Source organism: Vanacampus margaritifer, chromosome 8 (genome assembly GCF_051991255.1).
Source record: "Vanacampus margaritifer isolate UIUO_Vmar chromosome 8, RoL_Vmar_1.0, whole genome shotgun sequence".
Lineage (NCBI taxonomy): Eukaryota > Metazoa > Chordata > Actinopteri > Syngnathiformes > Syngnathidae > Vanacampus > Vanacampus margaritifer.
In genome coordinates, this window is record NC_135439.1 from 1,251,161 (window position 1) to 1,270,484 (window position 19,324).

The window sequence follows — 19,324 nt, forward strand, 5'->3', positions numbered from 1 at the left end:
ATTTGATGGAACAGAAAAACTTACATACGATCATAAATACCTGAACGGACATGCTCGTAACACCAAACGTCATATCGTCACTGATGGACCAAATGTGCTCAATTTCATATTTTCATATTCTGTTGTTTTGACAAATTATCCAATTCTCCTCCTTTACGATTTTCATAACGCAACAAACTGCAACGTGTCTTTTGTTGCCTGAAAATGGATGGTTTGGAAGATGCCAGCAAAAATACATTTTAAAGTACAGATAATAGTCATATTAAAAAAGAAAAGAAAAAAAGTCACATGTTTTTAAGTGAGAAACGATTTGAAAGATGTCAGCGATTGTTTGTCAGCTTCACAGGCAGATCATTAAAAGTGATTTCTATAGTTGCCACCAGATGGCGACAATGCACAACGTTTGATGGCTTCTTGGGCTTTGGAGTCGGAGAACACTGGTTGACTTTAAAACAACAACAAAAAACAAAAAAGGTCCGAGATGCTTGTTTGCTACTGTCAACGTGCCCTTGAGCAAGGCACCGCGAAGTGTGTTGGGAACAATAAACAGACTTGGAAGAGGGAGAAAGCTCGAGCGACATAATTGGCGAGAGAGCGTGTGTGTGTGTGTGTGTGCGCGTGTGTCTGGGGGGCGGGGTGGGGGGGGGGGGGTGCCGCAGCGGTCCAGTGGGTCTCGACGGCGACCGTTGTCGCTTCTCCGTCCTCGGCATCCTAACAACAACAGAGAAAGAGATAGAAATGGGGAGGGAGGGGGGTGCATGAGGGGAGAGGGGTCGTTTGGTTTGTCAACCTTGCGGACAGGACCTCATCTTCCTCCTCCATCATCATCATCATCATCATCATCATCATGCCGGCGTGGCGGAGGAACCTCATCTTCTGCCTGCAGCGGCTGCACGAGGACGGTAGGCAGCCGCTTGACTACGTCTGCGTGCGTGCGCGCGCGCTTGATGTGACACTGCGCGTGCGTGGGGACTTTTCCGCATGCGAGTTATCGTTTCAAGTGTGCGCACGTGTTGGTCGAGCGCGTGCGTGGGGACTCCGTGGTTTGGAGTGCGCGCGCGCGTGCGAGTGGAGAGGAGAGGAGCGCAGCTTCCACGTTTGCCGTCACGCGATTTGCGCATGCGTGGGTTGTCAATTTGCGGCTACTCAAATCCTCTTCAAATGAAAGGCGGCGCTGTGCGCTCTTCTGGCTCAGGTTCTTGGTTCGAATCCCTTCCTGTGTGGAGTTTCATGTTAGCGAGCTTAATTCAAGAGAAACGTGTCGGTAGCTTTGAATGAGTGTTTGTCTTGTGCGACTGACATTGTGCTTTAAAGTGGGAAGGAAAAAACAGAAGAAGTTGATTATTATAATTGTCGAAGTTGTACATTTGTTGTGGTTCAGTTCGGCTGTTGAAGTCCAGACCATCGTCTCATGGTAGCTTTTCTTTCATATGCCCCCCACTGGCCAGGTATGGCTACTGCACTTTGCCCTCCTTGCAAGGGTCAAAGTTGAATAGAAAAATGGCTTCCTCAAGTAATTAGGGTGCCATTTGTTGCGTTACTTTCAAGCTTGAAAGATGAGTTTGCTTTGTGTAGTTCAGCCCGGATTTCATGGACTTCGTTTAATCAACGGACCTCGGAATGAAAGGACAGAAAATGGTGTTGGCTGTGCTCCCCTCGAAACGTCCTTCTTAAAAGTAGCTGCCCCACGTTAGCAGTAAATGACGCTATAGTGGTGCATTCTTGTCATAAAACACACTTCCAGTAGACTCGAGCAGGATAAAACATGCGTCGCGGCGGCAGCCATGTTGGTCGTGGCAATGTTCGCGTTAAAGGGGATGGAAAGCGTGTTAGCTTAGCACCTGCAGCTCAAAGGTGACCTGTTTTCGTGGCATCTCATCGTAGCGGAGGTGGAAAAGGACGTGAAAAAGGACGTGCTCAAGTTGTGGTGCATCAAAACAAGCAGACGCGCAATTTTATCCTCCCCACAAGCACCAACAAGGTCAGTTTGGATCCACTTGAAAGTATTCATATTAACGTAATAAGATGTTTGCAAACATTTGCTTTTACTTTGAAAAACAGTCATCAACTTTTGGGGCGGTTTTTCTGACAAACCAAGAGCTCAATCATAATTTCTGTTTTTGTGCATTTCATGCACTGTCGATTTGAAATAAGGTCATGATTTTAAATAAAAGGGAGGAAAATCAATAATAATAATAATAATAAATCAAATTAATCGAAAAAATAATACTGGCAAATTAATTATTTATGTATTAGTTGTATCCCTTATTATTAGGGCTGCAACTCAATGATTATATTAGTCAATGGGTCAGTTATTTCATCAATGAATTGATCAATAGGACAAATTAAAACGGTTTAATTTCCATCCTTTGATACAATATCCAGACCTTATTTCAAATTGACGTTGCAGAAAATGCATAAGCATGAATGCATTATAACTCAGTTTGCAGTTTGGTCTGCAAACATTTTGATCATTGATTTCCAAAGCAAATCTTTTACATTGTAATTCATTGCAAAGATCATCTTTAATGAAGTATGACACAAATTGGAGAATATTTACTACCGAGAAGCTGAGATTTTGGACAGTTTTAAATGAAAAATAATTGTAGCTTAATTTGATAAGCAATTGTTGATTCATTGTTGCACCTTTTTATAAACTCTTCTTTGTTCTTAATATAGTTCAATATGAAGTGTTCATTTCCTTATTAATAATGAGCACATGAACTACCTTTTTATTGTTTGTTTTTTATTTCGTTTTTTTTTGTATTTGCTCGCTGTGCGTGTGGTTAGCTTGCGCATGTGGACGGCGTCCATGCACGAAATCGTCGCATATTGGCCCCTCAATTTGATGCCAGCGACGAAATGAAGCTCGTAGCAGTTTGTAGCCTCTCGAAAGCGTCGCTTCACAAATCCAAAAGTCACATATTGGTCTGCGGGATGCTGTTCAGCATATTTTTTATTCCTTCTCGTTCGCCAACACACAAGATGAACGTGCGTATTTTTGTGCTCGCTGGCCAGCCGTGCTGCCGTCCGCTGATTACTGCCTTATGGCCGCCGCAATTGCCCATAAACTGGACCGGGCTGCTTTTTAATAGCGGACTGCCGGCCGCGATGATGAGAGAGAGAGAAAAAAAATGCTGCAAGTCATTATCATGTTGATCTTGGAAATGGCGACGCGCTTTAATGAAGTTCTCTTGGCTGCCCTTCAGCAAGGCAGCGATCGACCTCCTGCCTGCTTGCTGGTCGCCGCCATCGGAATCAGCGCCGGAAAAGCTCGTTTTGAGGGATTCGCAATGTGGTCAAAGGAATTGGGGGGAAAAAAGCAAATCGGCCACGAAATGGGGACATTTTGGAAAAGGAATTGAAATCTAAATAGTTTCAAAAGGATTACTTACTGAAATCACATGTTATGATTACAAAAATGAGTCAAACGACGAAGAAATATGGCTAAATGCTAAAACCCAAAGCGTCCTACTTTTCAAGTGAGCAAAAGTATTGGAACATGTGATTGTTGCGTTTCCATTGATTGCTTAAACATCAGATTGTGCTTGTTTGGTTTTGGCCTTCACTTGTGAAATTTGCATTTGCTGTTTCGCAAACATGAAGGGACCAACGCACGCAAACCGTTGCAAGAAATCAGGGGTGGCAAATCCAGGTCCAGAAAGTCAAAACCCTGCCACAGTTTGGCTTTAGCCCTTTTGCCCTTATCGCTAATTGTTTCCTTTAATCTGTTGTCGTGCTAGCTAGCAGGTAAACGAGCACCATGGAAGCTAGCTAGCGAGCTAGCTAGGGAGCTAGCACCAGCCAAACTAAAGCCAAAGTGTGTGCGTGTGTGCGTGTGCGTGCGACGCCCAAGCCATGTAAGCGTTTGATCATAACATTTCATTTCCATGCGGCTAGATTATGTGTGTGCGTCACGAAGCGCGCGTGTCCCCGAGGCCTTCAATCAGCGCCGAGACGGCGGCGGGATAATTCCAGGGCGCTAACAATAATGTCACGCGTGAGAAGTGCAAAGGAGGGCAAACGAGTGATGAGGAAAAGCAAGATGAGAGAAAACAGCATGTTTCCGTTGTCGTCTCAAATCGGGGCAGGACATCGAACAGTCGCAGGGACTTTGCAGAAGGATTAGCTCTTATCGCTAATTGTGTGTGTGTGTGTTCCACGAATGACTGTTGTTGTGTAGGACAGTAAAGTGGAACCCCGCATACTCGTGGTTCAGCATCTGCAAATTTACACATTTGCACTTTTTAAAAATACATTTATTATTTTTCATATTTTTGGGGGTGGAGCCAACCCCCTTTTTTTGTCAAATGCGGTATTAGCAGTATAAGACCACTTCAGATTTTTTTTTTCCATCAAACTTTTCTTATATTTATGCGACAAGAATTTTCAGATTTGAGAAGCGAACGAGCTTCAATAAAAACAAAACCAAATGAAACAGCGTCACGTGTCTCTGGAGCCAACAAAGTCTGCTAGCTTCATGCTAGCATACAATGCGAAACGCCATAGACAGGCTAACGCAAATGAGCGTCGACTTGACGCTCATTCTAAACCTCGAAACAATTTTGTTGTAAAAGCTGCCACAACAAAAAAGATTATCATTTGAAAACGTTGTGGCAACGCATGCGAGCGCAGCACACCGCAAGTCTCGCAGGCGTGTGCGTGTGTGCGTGTGTGCGCGTGCGCAGGATGCGTGAAGAAGGCATGTCGCCGTGGGAGAACACAACTTCACTCCTAATTGGATCGGACCGTGAGTCATGCGGCGGAAACAACAAACTCCTCTTCCATTTCAGCTCCTCGCACGCGCGCGCGCGCACGTCCAGCGTGTGCGCGCGCGTGGGCTAGCGTCTAAGTTGCCGTGGCGAGCTGATTGCTTTTCCCGGTTGGAGCGAGCGGGACGCCACTAAATCTCCTCCCACAACGTGTTTTTGCGGCAGATTTACGGGCGTCGGGATGACATTTGGTTCGGGCGTTTATTTCAAGGGGCCAACGCGGCGGAAGGGCGCTTGGCACTCGTGCTTCTCAGGTGGAGGTGTGGGGGGGGGGGGTTCTGGGTTCGAATCTGAGCGCTCAGGACGTCACGTGAGGAGTTTGCACAAAACAAAACAAATGTTTTCTTAAAGTGAGGATGTGTTTGTATTTGAGAGACTTGCAATTGGCTGGCATGCGTCCATTTTGTTTTCCAAGCAAAAGTTAGACTTTTTGGGGGTAAACTTATTTAATTATTTATTTTTAGCTTTCTCTCTCCAAGAAAGTTTTTTTTTTTTAGACAAGTTTTATCTCAGAAAAAAAAAGCCGTAATATTACAAGGAACATGCTTTATTTATTTTTTTAAATAAGGGTATATTGTTTTTCTTTCTTCCCAAAACATTTTTTAACATTGACAGACAAAGCAAATTATTTTTTTTTGAATTATTATTCTTATCATTATCAATTATTATTATTTTTGTTAATAATATTATCATTTATTATTCTCATTATTATTATTATTATGTTTATTTTAGTTTGATCATTGTGAGGGAAGCAAATGTTTTTTTTAAAGGTTGTATAAAAAAGTTGTAATTTTCTAAGATTGAAGTTGTCATTTTTCTCTTTAATTCATGTTTAGGCAAAAAGACAATTTGAATGATAAGAGGCAGAGAGAGGAGACTAAATGTGATATTTTTGCTCCCCCCCCCCCTATTTCAGCGTCTCCTCCCGAGAAGTCTTCCAATGCAAGCAGGACAAATCGCGGGTGCACACGTTGGCCTTTCGTTGCAAAATTGTTGCCGCTCCGTTAATGCCACTGATTGCTGTTAAGGTTTGACTTCTTCCACTTGACGTGATTTCCTGCGGGGACAACAAATTGTCATCAAATCCAAACAAGTCATTTGCGTTCGTCTTCTCTGTTTGTGTTTGTTGACATAGACACAGATGTGTGTGTGTGTGCGTGTGTGTTGTGTGTGCGTGTGTGTTATGTGTGTGTGTGTGTTCCTTGCCATTGTGTACTCATGCGTGAGCGGAATGGAATATTCCGCTTGCTGCTCCGACACGATTTGCACTCCAGCAGCAGCAGTAAATACAAACACGCACGCACGCCCGCTTCGGCATGCACGCGCACGTGCGCGGGCGCGCGCGTCCTTTCAGGCGTAATGAATGACTTGTAAGTGTCGTCTCGTGGATGAGATGCTACACTCGCCGTCTGCGCTCAATTGCGTACGCCACCTCATCGTCATCGACGACAGAATCGGCGAACAATGTTGGCGCAATCGGTCAGGATGAGGAAATGAAGACTCGATGGTCGTTTATTAAAAGGCGCCGTGACGTCATTGGAGAGAATCGCAAAATCGTAGCGTGTGTTTAAATGCAGGCATAAGCGTGAGATCATTTCAGTCATGTGTATGAGAGTGTTTTAGTAGTGTGAGAGCATTTCAATAACGGTGGGGAGTGTTTCAATTGCATGTGAGAGTGCTTCAGTACTATGTGTGAGAGCATTTCATTAGTGTGAGAGCGTTTTGAGCGTGAACGTGTGATTTATGAAACTGCTCCACGTGACGTAGTCAGAACATCGATGCTAATCTTTCTCAGCCCATCAATGGCTTTTGTATGCTATGTTAGCATTAAGCTAGCAAACTTTGGTTAACTTCGAACTTGAAAGCTTTAAGCATAATACCAATTTCTTCTTATTATTTTTTCACGTGCGCGTGAAGTGCAGATGTTATTTTTGCCCACTTGGGGTCCCCATCCTCACGCTGTCCACTGTAGTATCTGTGACTTTGAACGATCCAATCGTTGGTCATTCTGTGACTATGACGCCATCTTTTTGCGCTCGTTGCTACGTGAGTCGACAATATTGTTAGTCCGTGTGGAAAAAATGATCATCGGATAATTCCACACTATCAAATTTGATGACGAATCGTCGATAAAGTGAAATGGAATGAATGAGTTCATGCGGCGTGTCTTTGTGGCGACGTGTTGAATGTTCCCGTCCTTCGTCTGTGATTCCGACAAGCTGCAATAATCCAATGAAGTCAAATTGACACGCTAATTATTACCGCAAAAAGGAAGTAAAAGCGTGTGGACGCGTGTGTGCGCGCATTTCTGCGTGTTACATCACGGACGGCGTCCCGCTGGGAGCGTCATTAGCATAATCATTATTAAGCCGGAGCTGTTTGTTCCTCTTTAGCGCAACGCTGCCAACCGTTCGCTACTTCTTTAGCCGTCACTCATTTCAATTCTGCGTGTGCGTGTGTGACTTGGCTCATTAAGTCAAGTGATTGCAGAAATTTCCTTCCCATGAAATTTGCAATCTGTCCTTCTTTAAAAATGAGACTTTTCTGTCACTCACCCACGAGCGGAAAACCCGCTGAAGACATTTTGGATTCTAATTGGAGTGAATCAAATCATTGAGTCATGAATGGAATCGTGTTTGGACACAGAATTTGTTTTTGTTATTCAATTGCCACTACCTCATTTTATCGTAACAATCGTATGTTATCGCGTCACAAAAGAAGTCCATCATATTTGATCATAATTGTAAATAAATGTTATCATATTGTAACTGGAGTGGTTTGCATGTTATTACAATGGAAGTGCATTTGATTCTATTCTATTTGTGGATTAATCGTAGCCCATTGCATGGTATCGTAATCATAATGGAAGTGAATTGTATGCTCATCGTGAAATGTAATTTATGGTATCATGTCGTAGCAACGCCGGCGATGCGTCAATTGGTGGCAACTCGCCGTTGATAACGAATGCCGTATCGGAATGCTGGCTTACGTGAATGTTTGCCCCAGCGTTGGCTAGCTACGGCTAATACTTTGGCTAGCTACGGCTAATACTTTGGCTAGCTACGGCTAATACTTTGGCTAGCTACAGCTAATACTTTGGCTAGCTACAGCTAATACTTTGGCTAGCTACAGCTAATACTTTGGCTAGCTACGGCTAATACTTAGGCTAGCTACAGCTAATACTTTGCTATCTGACAGCGAATGGCGTCCTAGCAAGTACAGTGTAAGGCCTCGTTGCTAGCTGGCTAACATCATGCTAGCAAGTCGCAAACCGTCCAAACCGGACCTGAGTTAGGGACTAGCTTGACGCTAGGTCAAATGAAGCTAGTAGCCGGTATTAGTCATGGCGTCATAATCAGAGTGAATCACATTGCGTTTGGTATCATATTGGAAGTCAATAGAATCGTATAATAATCGGAATAAATTGTATAGCGTCGTTGTTTGACTTGACGTTAGGAAAAAGTGATTTTCTGGATTTCTCACTGTGAAACATGCGAGTGTGCGCGCACACTCAAGCCGCCGTTTTGCTGTAATAACGCTCATCATCATCATCATCATCATCATCTTCCTCCACGCCATCAAAGACGTGAGCAGGAGAGATGGACGACAATGAGCGGCCATTTTGCCACATCAATGTCTCCTGGCCGCGGCCGACCTCGTCCATCAGGCGCGCCATTGATTTTCCAGACGGCGAGCGATCGCCTCGGCGCCGCCTTTCATTCTTTGCGTCGCGTCCGACGCGCGGCTTCAAGTCGCCGTCACTCGGCACACGCGAGACGTCCTGCACGCGGCGCGCGACATTTGTTTTGCTCACGCCGAGTGGCCACAACATTAGGTACAGTCGCTACATACAGTACAAGACGAGCTGCATGAAAACTAAAATAATGACACAGACTTTTGATTTCTATCATCGTTATTATTGTACTTTGCACTCAATATTGTAAGCACATCATGTAATATTGTCCACAGTTAACATAAGTTGATGAATATTATGATATTGCAAGTTTTGTCCTGCGATCATCAGTGAACTCATTTGTTTATGGATGAATTTTATTTGTGTCGGGCTAATATTTAATTCTTGCTAAATGATGACAATAATCTTCCCAGATTATTGTCATCATTATATTCCCATCATATTAAGACTTCATTTTTTTTTATTCTTGTAAAATTGAAAACAATACAACTTGTAAATAGGACAAGAATATTTTGGTAAAATTACAGCTTATGCAATAAAAATCAGATTTTCATTGTCATATTTTTTTTCTAACAATATTGTACGTTCTCAAATTTTCAAAAAGCATGTTGTAATATAGTACTGTTATTATTTATCATAAAATGATAGCTTTGGTCTTGTAGAATTTGTATTTGGTGCTTCATAAAATGTCAACAGCACGCCTTCATTTTTATTGTATAAATATATCTCATAATATGCCTCATTAAGTCATAACCGAATATTTCCTCCTCCCCTTGTCGGAGAGCGGAGTGCGTTTTAGCGCATTTACAAGCATGCCAATCCTGTAGGTGGCAGTAGTGAGCCAGATGTTCCATCAGAAGGAACTTCTGTCTGATGATGTCATTTCCTCAAAAGACGTTTTTTATTTTTATTTTTTATAAATGGTGAGTATATCAGAACGGAGCAAACCTGAATGGAAAAAAAGCATAAATTTAGTCTTCACAAAATCAAATGAATGGCAAACATCCAAATGCTTTTGAATGAGCGGCGCTTCCTTTCGCCGAGTATGGCCGCCATTTTGACTTGTGACGTAACTCGGACTTTGTTTGTTGTTCTTCATTTTGATTGTTGAAGATGAGCACTAATAATGACACTGATAACTGATCTGGACTTTTACTCTGTATTAATATTATTGCACACATATGACATCATTGCTTCGATATAAGATGTCCGATCATATTTTTACGCGCGTTTACACATTTTCTAGAAAGATAAAAGCAGAAATGAGAAGACGTTTTGGTCTTTTTCTGTCACGGGATATTCATGTCATCATCTGGATTTTTTGGAGGACGCGTGTGTGTGCGCGCGTGTGTGCGCGCGTGTCTGCGTGTGAACCGAGTAAAGCAGAACAAGATGGCAGCCAGTCGGTCTGCGTTAGCATCTGCACTGGCTTCGCGCCTGCAGCCAAAACAACACAAACGCACGAAGCAAGCATTTATTTTGAAGGCCAAGACGTTCAAATCGATCATTTCCTTGCTTGCTGTTGGGGTTCTATTAGTGAAATCCTTTAGTGGCTTTGTGCAGATTTGTCAGCGTGTACTTGCCCCCCCCCCCCCCCCCCCCACACACACACACACAAAAAATCCCCTCACTCCATTCTGCTTTTTATTTGTATCACATTTTTTCTGCCTTGTTGTCATTTTTGTGACTGTCATGAAAGACTTCAAGAAGTACAAGGTCTGGTATGACCCCTCCCATTTTTTTTAACCAACTAACCTGACTGAGAGACTTGACTGACTGAGTGGGTGGTTAACTAGCTAGCTGTCTACCTGACTGACTATCTGAGCGTCTGACCAACCAACATCAAAATAACAATGAGTGACGGACAAACAACAGAAAAACTAACAAACGTCTTACCGAGTGAGTGAACGCCTAACTAACTAACTAACTGAGACTAACTAACTACATGAGTAAGGAACTAACTGATAGACCAACTGATGGACTAACTGAGTGAACAACTATCTGACTATCAATCTGAACGTGTCACCAAACAACTAATTGACCAACCGACCAAGCGACTGACTAAGTTAGTTAGTTAGCTAGTTAGTTTTTCAGTTGGTGTGTTGGTCTGGTCACGTGTTTGGTTAATAAGTCAGTTGGGTAACTTGGGTAGTTAGTCAGTCTGGTTGGTTGCTTTTGTCTGTCAGTCGGTTCATTGTTGAGTTAGAAAGCATTTGACGTGATGATAATCATGATGTGCCGTCAACTACCACCAACAACTAGTAGACTAACTAGTGAGTCTGTATGCTAATTGTTTGCTTCTTGTGTCGAGTTGCCAGCTGTCTTGGGGAAATAAAAATCTCTCCCTGGACACAATTTGTCCCGTTTTTTAATTTTTAGGAAGAATCTCAAAAGCTAATTTGATTTCCTCAATTCTGTAGTTTGAAAATGTGCTACCGTGGAACACTTTGTTAGCGAGCGTGCCGGCGGCGGCGGCGGCGGCGGCACATTTCCGTAGGTGCACTTTAAATGAGCGTAATTCTGTGAACAATTCCGTAAGCCCTTGAGCCTTACACAAAAAGTCTTGTCATAAAACGCATCCTATAGTTGCTGATCAATTTTTTTGCATGACTCAAATCATTTCCTAACCACTTCTGAGTTTTGTTTTGGGATTTTCTCACGCTATTATGTCCACATTGTCAACATTTGCCGGCGGTACGAATCATTTCTGGCTTGACCGTTAAGTGTCCCAACCCTACTCATGTGAGTTCACCCAAACGGCCACCGGAGGGCGCCGCAGGCTCACCGCATGCCATCACGCACTGCAACGTGCATGCGCGCCTTTCAGTTGAAAGAAATGCTCTTGTTTGGGACCTGCAGCCTGTTTGGCCCCAGCAACGAAATACACAATCAACGGAAAAAACAACTACTAAAAAACAAGACCCCCATGAATAACCCCCCCTCCCCGCGTCCCCGTCTCCCCCGTGTTAGCTGTCACACACGCACGTGCGCACGCGCGCACACCGCTTGACACTTTCAATGGGCGCGTTTCCCCTCCGCGTCACATGACGTGACGGCCGTTTTACAACAAACAGCCGTCACGTCACGCATCCTCCCCCTACACGCGCACGTGCGCGAACGCGTGCGCATCTTTGGCTCGCTATGTTCATTAATTAGCAGCACGAGGTTCAATAGAAAGCCTGTCAGATATCTGCAGCATCCTCAGGTCACATTCTAAAGAAATACACGCGCGCGCACGCACGCACACACGCACACCTCAGCAAGCTAAAGAAAAAGTCAAATGTGAACGTGACCCATTTAACTTGTGCTGCACGCCACCAACGCAGTCGGCCATTTGCTCCGTTACCATGGCAACACATGCTTCAAACATGCATTTTGTTGTGTGTGTGCGCCTGCGTCACCTTTAGAATGTGTTTGCGCGTGTGTGTGTAATCGTGGCACATGTTTCAGGGTTGGAGTGTGTGCGTGCGTGCGTGTGTGTGTTGGTGGTGGGGGGGGGGGCTATGATGCGTTTTCGTAGACGGAGCACTTGCGGCGATCATGAGAAGGGAGTTTGCTTTCTCCAGGAAATGAGCCGCCAATTGGTGATTGAATTCGGCTGTGACCACTCCCACAGCGGCGCAGCTCCATTTATTTGTCCTCTTTTTGAGAGCTCAGTATTGTTCATTCGGCAGTCTTACCGATTCAACACGTCATCATCATCATTGCTCTCTTTTTTTTTTTTAAATAAAAAAAAATCATTCTTATTTTTGTGTGCTCGCTCGCGTGTGAGTTTGTGCTCTTCATCTGCAAGATTACCAACATTTGTTCTAACCCGCCTCCGCGCAGAGGTCGTTCACGCACCGCCGAGGATTCCTGACAAATTGTTTGCCAGCAAACGATCGTATGTTTGTGATGGAACGGTGACAGCGGCTGTCGCGTTTTGCCGTCGGTGTGCGTACAATCAATTCCCAGCGGTTCTGGAATTTGGAATCTCCGGAGCCCGAAGCAACTCATAACGCTTTCAAGACGAGTTGAATGGAGGCTAAACGGACGAGTCGGAGGACCAACAAAAGCTTTTCTGTGGCGCCGTCAACGGGAAGGACGTGTCCCGCCTCGCCTGTCCGTCATACTCGCGTTGGCGTTTATTTTGCCGGCAAGTCAGCACAAGCGGTTGCGAGACAAATCATGAAGCGATGGACGAGTCTGCAAATGTTCGCGTTGTTGCGTCATCCATTTTGTCTTTGAAGGACACCTGAACAAAGTGCAACGAGATCCTTTCAAGCAAAATCGCTCCCGTCCCGTGTCTCGCCAGGTACGACAGGATTCGTCACACTTTTTGGTGGGTCCACTCATGAAAGATTTGTTGACTAAATGTGGTGTTGACGAGGGCTTGGATTTTAAATCCTGTTGGTTGCAACCATCTTAAAATGGCCTCTTCAAACCAACTTTCTTGGGATTTTTTTGTGGGTCTACTCCTGATGTACCAAATTTCATGTTGCTAAGTGAAACTGGCTTCAGGAGTTGAATTATAAAAATAAAAAAAAGAATCCAGTTGGGCCAATTTATTTTATGAAATGGATCTCTTTTAAGCAAAATGGCGTAACTCTTGTGCGTCTCCTGTCATGGCTCTTCCAGACTTTTTTTGTGGGTCTACTGATGTCAGACATGTCTGCCAACTTTTAAGTTGAATTAAAAACAAAAACCTGGTGTGGCGCCGTCGAGCCAAAAATGCTGACTTCAAACCAAAATGTTTTTTCAGGCATTCGTTCATGAGATTTTTTTTTTTTTGTGGGTCTGCTCATGTCTGCCAAATTTCAACTTACAAACTGTAGGCAGAAGTTCATGCGATTTTTTTTTTTTTTGTGTGTGGGTTTCCTGAAGACAAATTCTACGACGTTAAAGGAAACTTGTTCAAATGCTTTTAAAATCTCGGCGGCACGAAGAACTTCAGGAGACGTTCGCCACATTTTGTCGGCAGTCCCGTTTGCAAGCACGCCTGAAACCACATGACTTGACTTTTTTTTTTTTATGCGGGAATGCTGAGAGTTCAGGATGTTGGATGCGGGGGTGGAGGTACTCGTACGTGCACGCACACGCACACACACACACACACACACACACATATATGCACGCACGCACGCACCGAGATAGGGAGGAGGGTACGAGATGTGAAGTATCTCCCATCATCAAACCCTCAAAGCTTAAAAAAAGCTCGAGTCTCTCTCCTCATTCCACTCGGCGAACTCCGAGGACGAGGAGGAAGGAAGCCGGCTGGGAAGGCGGCGGCGGCGGCGGCGGCGTGCTGACGAAGACGAAGGAGGAGGACGACAAAGTTCTTCCTGGAAGATAAAGAGGAGGAGGAGTCCAAGTTGCGGCGTGCGTTGGCCCGCGTCAGGATGGACAAAGTGGAACGCGCCATGAAGATGGCCACGAGGATGTCGCCCAGGAAGAAGAGGCGAGAAGGCGGAAAGGCGGCGGCGGCGGCGGCGGGCCAGCTGCTGCACAGCCCCGACACCTTCTGTGACCAACTGCGCCGCTTCGGACTCTGCAGCCGTGGTGAGTTTTGTGCGCATGTTGGAGTCCAAAGTTGATCAACTTCAATGACCTTAAACCACCTCAAACTAGTTGGGACAAATCAGCAGCATGACCTTTTGGTGTTGCATACCAAAACACACCAAAAAGTCTGGAGGACCCGTTCCCGAAACGCAACAGGAAGTCGTCCATTTTGGTTTAAGCGGCCATTTTTGTTCTCAAATGAGTCCCAGAGTTGGAAAAAACAAACCGTCTCGCCAATCAACATGAAATTGGCTGGACTTGTCCAGCGTCATAAAACGCACAAAACTGTCTCAGGGATCCGCGCAAAACGTTGAACAGAAAGTCGGCCATTTTGATTTGAAGCAACTATTTTAAACTTTGTTGCACCTCCTGCAAAGTTAATAGAAAGAAAGAAAAAAACAGCCCCTGACAACAGTTTCAGCGATTAACATAACATTTAATAGACTTGACTAACATAACAAGACGCACAAAAAAGTCTCAAAGACCCATGCAATAAATTTAACAGCAAGTCGGCCATTTTGGATTAAAGCAGCTATTTTAAACTTAGTTGGGGGGGGGGGTGGGGGGGGCAGCCGGTAACACCAGTTTCAGCAATTAACAGGGAATTTGGTGGACTCGTCTTGTGTAATAAAATGCACAAAACAGTCTCTGGGACCCATGCAATACATTTAACAGGAAGTCGGCCATTTTGATTTTATTTCATTAAATATATATTATATTAAACTTTGTTGCACCTCCTGCAAAGTTAAGAGAGGGAAAAAAACACTCCCTGACACCATTTTCAGCGATTAACACGAAATTTGGTGGACGTGTCGCATACCAAGAAGACGCACGAAAAAGTCTTAAGGACGCGTGCCGGCAATTGGACAGGAAGTCATTTTGGTTTGAAGCAGCCATTTCTCCTTCCAGGGAATTTGGCCAAATATGAAGCTGCTATCCTAGACAGATGGATGGCGCTAAATTGCCTCAGATTTGACGATCATTTGTCAAAGTTTGACGATCATTTGGCGTATTTGCCATGAACGCAATGAATTTGCCGTTATCGCTTGCTCGCGGCTTTTGAATCTTCTTTTCGCTTGGCAACCTCATTGAAGCTGCTGCTGCTGTCTCGTATTTGCTTGCTGATTTCCATGTTTGCATCTGCGATGTTGTTGCGATGCTGTTTGAAGTCGACTTTAGTTTTGTGCTGACTTTCTGCAACACGTACACACGCGCACACGCACTGACCGTCGCTGACCTCTTTGTTTGGATCAAAGTGATTTCAATCTAACGCTCGATGATTCATTTTGTCTTTGAAGAACATGAGGAGACGTCCAAACACAAACACGGACTGCAGCTAACTAATGAAGCTAACCAATTAATTACAAAATCCAAGCGCTCCACAAAACTGTTGGGGAAAATGAGAGATTGAAAGCAAAATTGATTCGATCCGATCCGAGCATTCCAATGCACTGCAGTTCAGTGCTCAAAATTAACAATCGATAACATTCTTGCCGAGACTCACTCACGGCATTTGAAGTCAAAGGAGTGTGCAAGAACAGAAACTGTCCAGACGTCTGCCAGAACATTGCTAAAATTCCAACGGCGTGCAAAGCGGACTCATTGTCGAGTGAGTCCGGACACGGACGCCAACAAGCGCATTTCTGAGGCAAACCAAACAGACAGACAGTGGAAAGAACCAATCAGCCAAGAGTGGAAGTTCCAAACAAAATATAGTTAAAATTACCGATCAAATGTGCCTGTCGCGCTTCTCCCGTCCGCATCGGTGGCGTTTTCACCGCAGAGACAGAAAATAACATGAAAATGCAGCGGACAATTCGGGTCAATGTTTTCAAGCTAGGTAGCGTTAGCGAGTGGCAACGTAAAATGGCCGCCACTGGCTTCATTCCTCACAACGGCAAGTCAGCATCGTTCAATTCATTTGAAGTCCGTGATCTTGACACACGTCTTGTTTTCAGCTTCTGGCGTTTTTCATGACTTTTTGTTTCTGCTCATTTAAAACAGAGCTCAATGCTGACGGGAACAAACGATTGTTTTTCCCGCGCGCCATTTTGAACTTTGACTTCCGCCACCGAAGAGTGACGTTGCTCACGAAGAATACGTCGCAGCAAATAATAAAATGTGTTTGCATGGTTTGTTTTGAATCAATGTCCTTTCCACACCCACTTTCTATCGTTCAAGAAAGTGGGTGTGGCTAGAAAAAAAATCTATTTAAAATATTTTTTTCTCAGCAGTTTGCACCAAATAATACAGCGTATTTTCTCTGAATATTACCCCCCCCTCTGTAAAATAAATAAATAAATAATATATATATATATATATATATATATATATATTATTATAGTTAAAAAAAATCAAATTGGCAGCTATGTCAGCTTCGAGGTTTTTAATTGACAGATTGCAGCCGCACGCCATTGCAGTAAAATCCGTGAACGTCGGTTGGGAATGAGAAAAGGAGGCAAGGAAGGCGCGAGCGTTGCAGAGGTTGCAGGATGATCGAGTGGTGCAAAAGAAGCGGGATTGAGGAGCTAAATTTAGTGTCTCACTTACAAGCGTCAATCCTGACTGAAGCTTTTTCCGCTTTTTTTTTTTTTGCCTTTCCGGACAAACTTTTTGTCTTGTGGTAAACCATTTAATAGACAATAATGATCATTCGATTGATTTAGATTGCATTCTTATTGCTCAGCCTGATGGCGCCGCAGTGCACTTTGAAGTGACTTTTCTCCATTTCGTGGTGCATCGTGATCGTCACGTGGTTGCTCCTCGATGATCGTCACGTGGTTGCTCCTCGATGATCGTCACGTGGATGCTCCTCGGCGGCCACGTTCACTCGCCGCCGCGATCGCGACGCTCGGTGGAGCCGCTGCAAATTTCCTTTCAATTTCCTCTCTCGTGCTTGCGCGGACGAGAGGTGACGAAAAAAGAAGCGGAAAATGTTCACCTCCAAGCGCGGGCGTCAAAAGTCACGCAAGTCAGTCAAGCTGCAGCCGCGTCAAACAGTTGAGGGGAAAAGTGCACATTTCACCAACAATTCGCTTTATGTTCAGATTCGGAACTCAAACTTCCGGGAGATTATGATTTTCATACAGCACGCAATTAACAGAATGGTCGTAGAGCCAAACAATGAATTTGAATACCCCAAAAGTCAGGACGCCTCAAAATACAAATGGCCTAGAATTCAAACACCTCGAAATTTAAATCACTCAAAATTCAAACATCCCAAAGGTCAAATGCCTCCAAAGTCAAACAACCCAAAAAATCAAACGTCTCACAATTTTAACACCTCGAAAAATTTAAACCCCTCAAAGTTCAAACCTCAAAGGTCAAATGCCTCAAAAGTAAAAAAAAATAAAATAAAAATAAAATAAATAAAATAAAATAAAAATCAAACGTCAAAATTCCAACACCTAAAAAGTCAAACACACCAAAAGCCCCACAAGTCAAATGTGCTAAATGTTAAACATCGCAAAAGTCAAATACCCAAAAATTCCAACAGCCTGAAAATGTAAACACCCAAAAAGTAACCCCCCACCCAAATCCAAACTCCCCAACAGTCAAACACCCCTAAAGTCATGTGCCAAAATCTTCTCACGCCCCCAAAATGTCAAAACAGTCAAACAATCAAAAATTCAAACACCCCTGAAGTTAAATGCCAAAATAAGAACCCCCCCCCCCCCCCGCCCCCCAAATGTAAACTCCTCAACAGTCAAACAATCCAAAATGTTCACACCTTTCAAGTCAAAGAGCCTGAAAGCAAAACCCCACAGCGTGTTGCATCGCGTGCCGCATCACGTGCTGCGCCGGACGGCCAGTCGGCCATGTTGGCTAATCTCAGCGGAGCTCTGATGATTTATGAACGTTGTCGCCTCTCATGCTCGCCGCTCCCTCTTTACTTGTTCCTGCATTTATTGCGGCTTTATTCCCAACACGCTTCTTTTTTTTTAATGCATTTTTTTTCCCTCTCCAGCCGCCGCATTGCGAGTTTCGGATTTCATTGCTCGTTTAGCATCGCCCGCTAGCTGACAAAAACAAACACAAACCATCGCTTGCATGGTTGAGCTCTTTTTTTTCACTGCACTGCAATGAACTAGAGTGACGCTCACAACTTTAAAAAGGAAGCCGTTGCTACTCAAACAGTCAGCACCTATAGAGGAACGTAAATAGGCTCTCAAGTCGATTCAGACCTCGCGACCTCGCCAATTTTTTGTGGCCAGCTGTGGAAAACTTTAAGTTTGCAGGAAGAAAGTTTGCCTGTTTTAAAGCCAGTTTTTTTTTTTTTTTTTGCTGTTGTTGCCATGGTTACGACAAGCTAGCGTCACTCGGCCTCTCGTCGCTTCCCTGGGGGAGGTCACGCGTAACGACACCAAGAATGCGAGGGGGGGGATAGAGGAAGGTGAGGAGGCGGCGGCTTCATTTCACGGCGCTTCCCACACACGCCAGCCAGCGAGCGAGCGAGAGAGCGAGAGAGAGAGAGAGAGGAAAGAGGAGGGAGGGAAGGAAGGAGGGAGGGAGAGAAGAGGTTGAAGGATGCTGGAATCTCCGGCGGGCTCCTTTGGCCATGTGACTTCTCCTGTGAGCTGCTCGCAACATGTCGCGCTGAGGAAGCAAAAGAAGGAGCAAAGCGGCGGCGGCGGCGGGAGCGGCGGGAGCGGCATGTTCTCCGTGTCACTCAAGTGCCGCTTGGGGGTCATCAGGCGGCAAATCAAGGGTACACTGCGCGTGCGCAATGGTTTTGTGTGTTTATCGGGAAAGCGGTCAGGTGTGCTTTGCGCAAAGTTTGCCTCCTTGAATGTTCGCGTGCCTTTAAGAAGTGTGTGCGTGTTTGTGCGTCCGATCTTAGTTTGTGCTAATTTTGTCCTGCAAATGCATCAGGTGTGTTTTATGCAAAGTTTGCATCTTAAATCTGCCTGAGCCTCGAAGTGTGTGTGGGCATGCGTGTGTGTGTTGTGTGTGTCTGTACAATGTCGGTGTGTGTGTGTGGGTGTGCAGCTTGAGGCTTGTCGTGCTGACCTCACTATCGTGTGTGTGTGTGTGTGTCTCACAATATACTGTACTTACTCTTCTGTACTTGTGTGTGCGCGCGCGTGTTTTCTGTAGTCAACCGCCTCCTCTTGCTCATGTATTCAAATTGCTTTGTGTCTTTCTTCTCCTTTTGTTTGTGAGAGTTTTCACACAGACACAAAAATGGAATGTTTCAAAATGAAAATGTTTGTAGGCAAAAAAAGTTTCAAAAAGACACGGGTCGGCCATTTTGCTTCATTTGGCAGACAATTTTAGGTTTAATTGCACCCAGTTGATTTGAGAGAGAAAAATTCAAATT

The 19,324-nt window shown here is 44.5% G+C and overlaps 1 protein-coding gene across 7 annotated transcripts in view; it reads left to right on the top strand.

Moving 5' to 3' along the window:
* Positions 1 to 686: 686 nt before the first annotated feature.
* Positions 687 to 19,324, top strand: part of grip2b (glutamate receptor interacting protein 2b) — a 56,353-nt gene continuing 37,715 nt past the window's right edge. For 2 of the 7 annotated variants that reach the window (XM_077572605.1, XM_077572608.1), the window contains exon 1: positions 687 to 902. In XM_077572605.1, the coding sequence (XP_077428731.1) occupies positions 848 to 902 (55 nt within the window). In that variant the 5' untranslated portion in view covers positions 687 to 847. Of the gene's footprint in view, positions 903 to 12,669; positions 12,761 to 13,699; positions 14,005 to 18,532; positions 18,713 to 19,324 lie in introns of those variants that run through there. The other 5 variants (XM_077572601.1, XM_077572603.1, XM_077572606.1 and 2 more) reach the window with 3 other exon arrangements.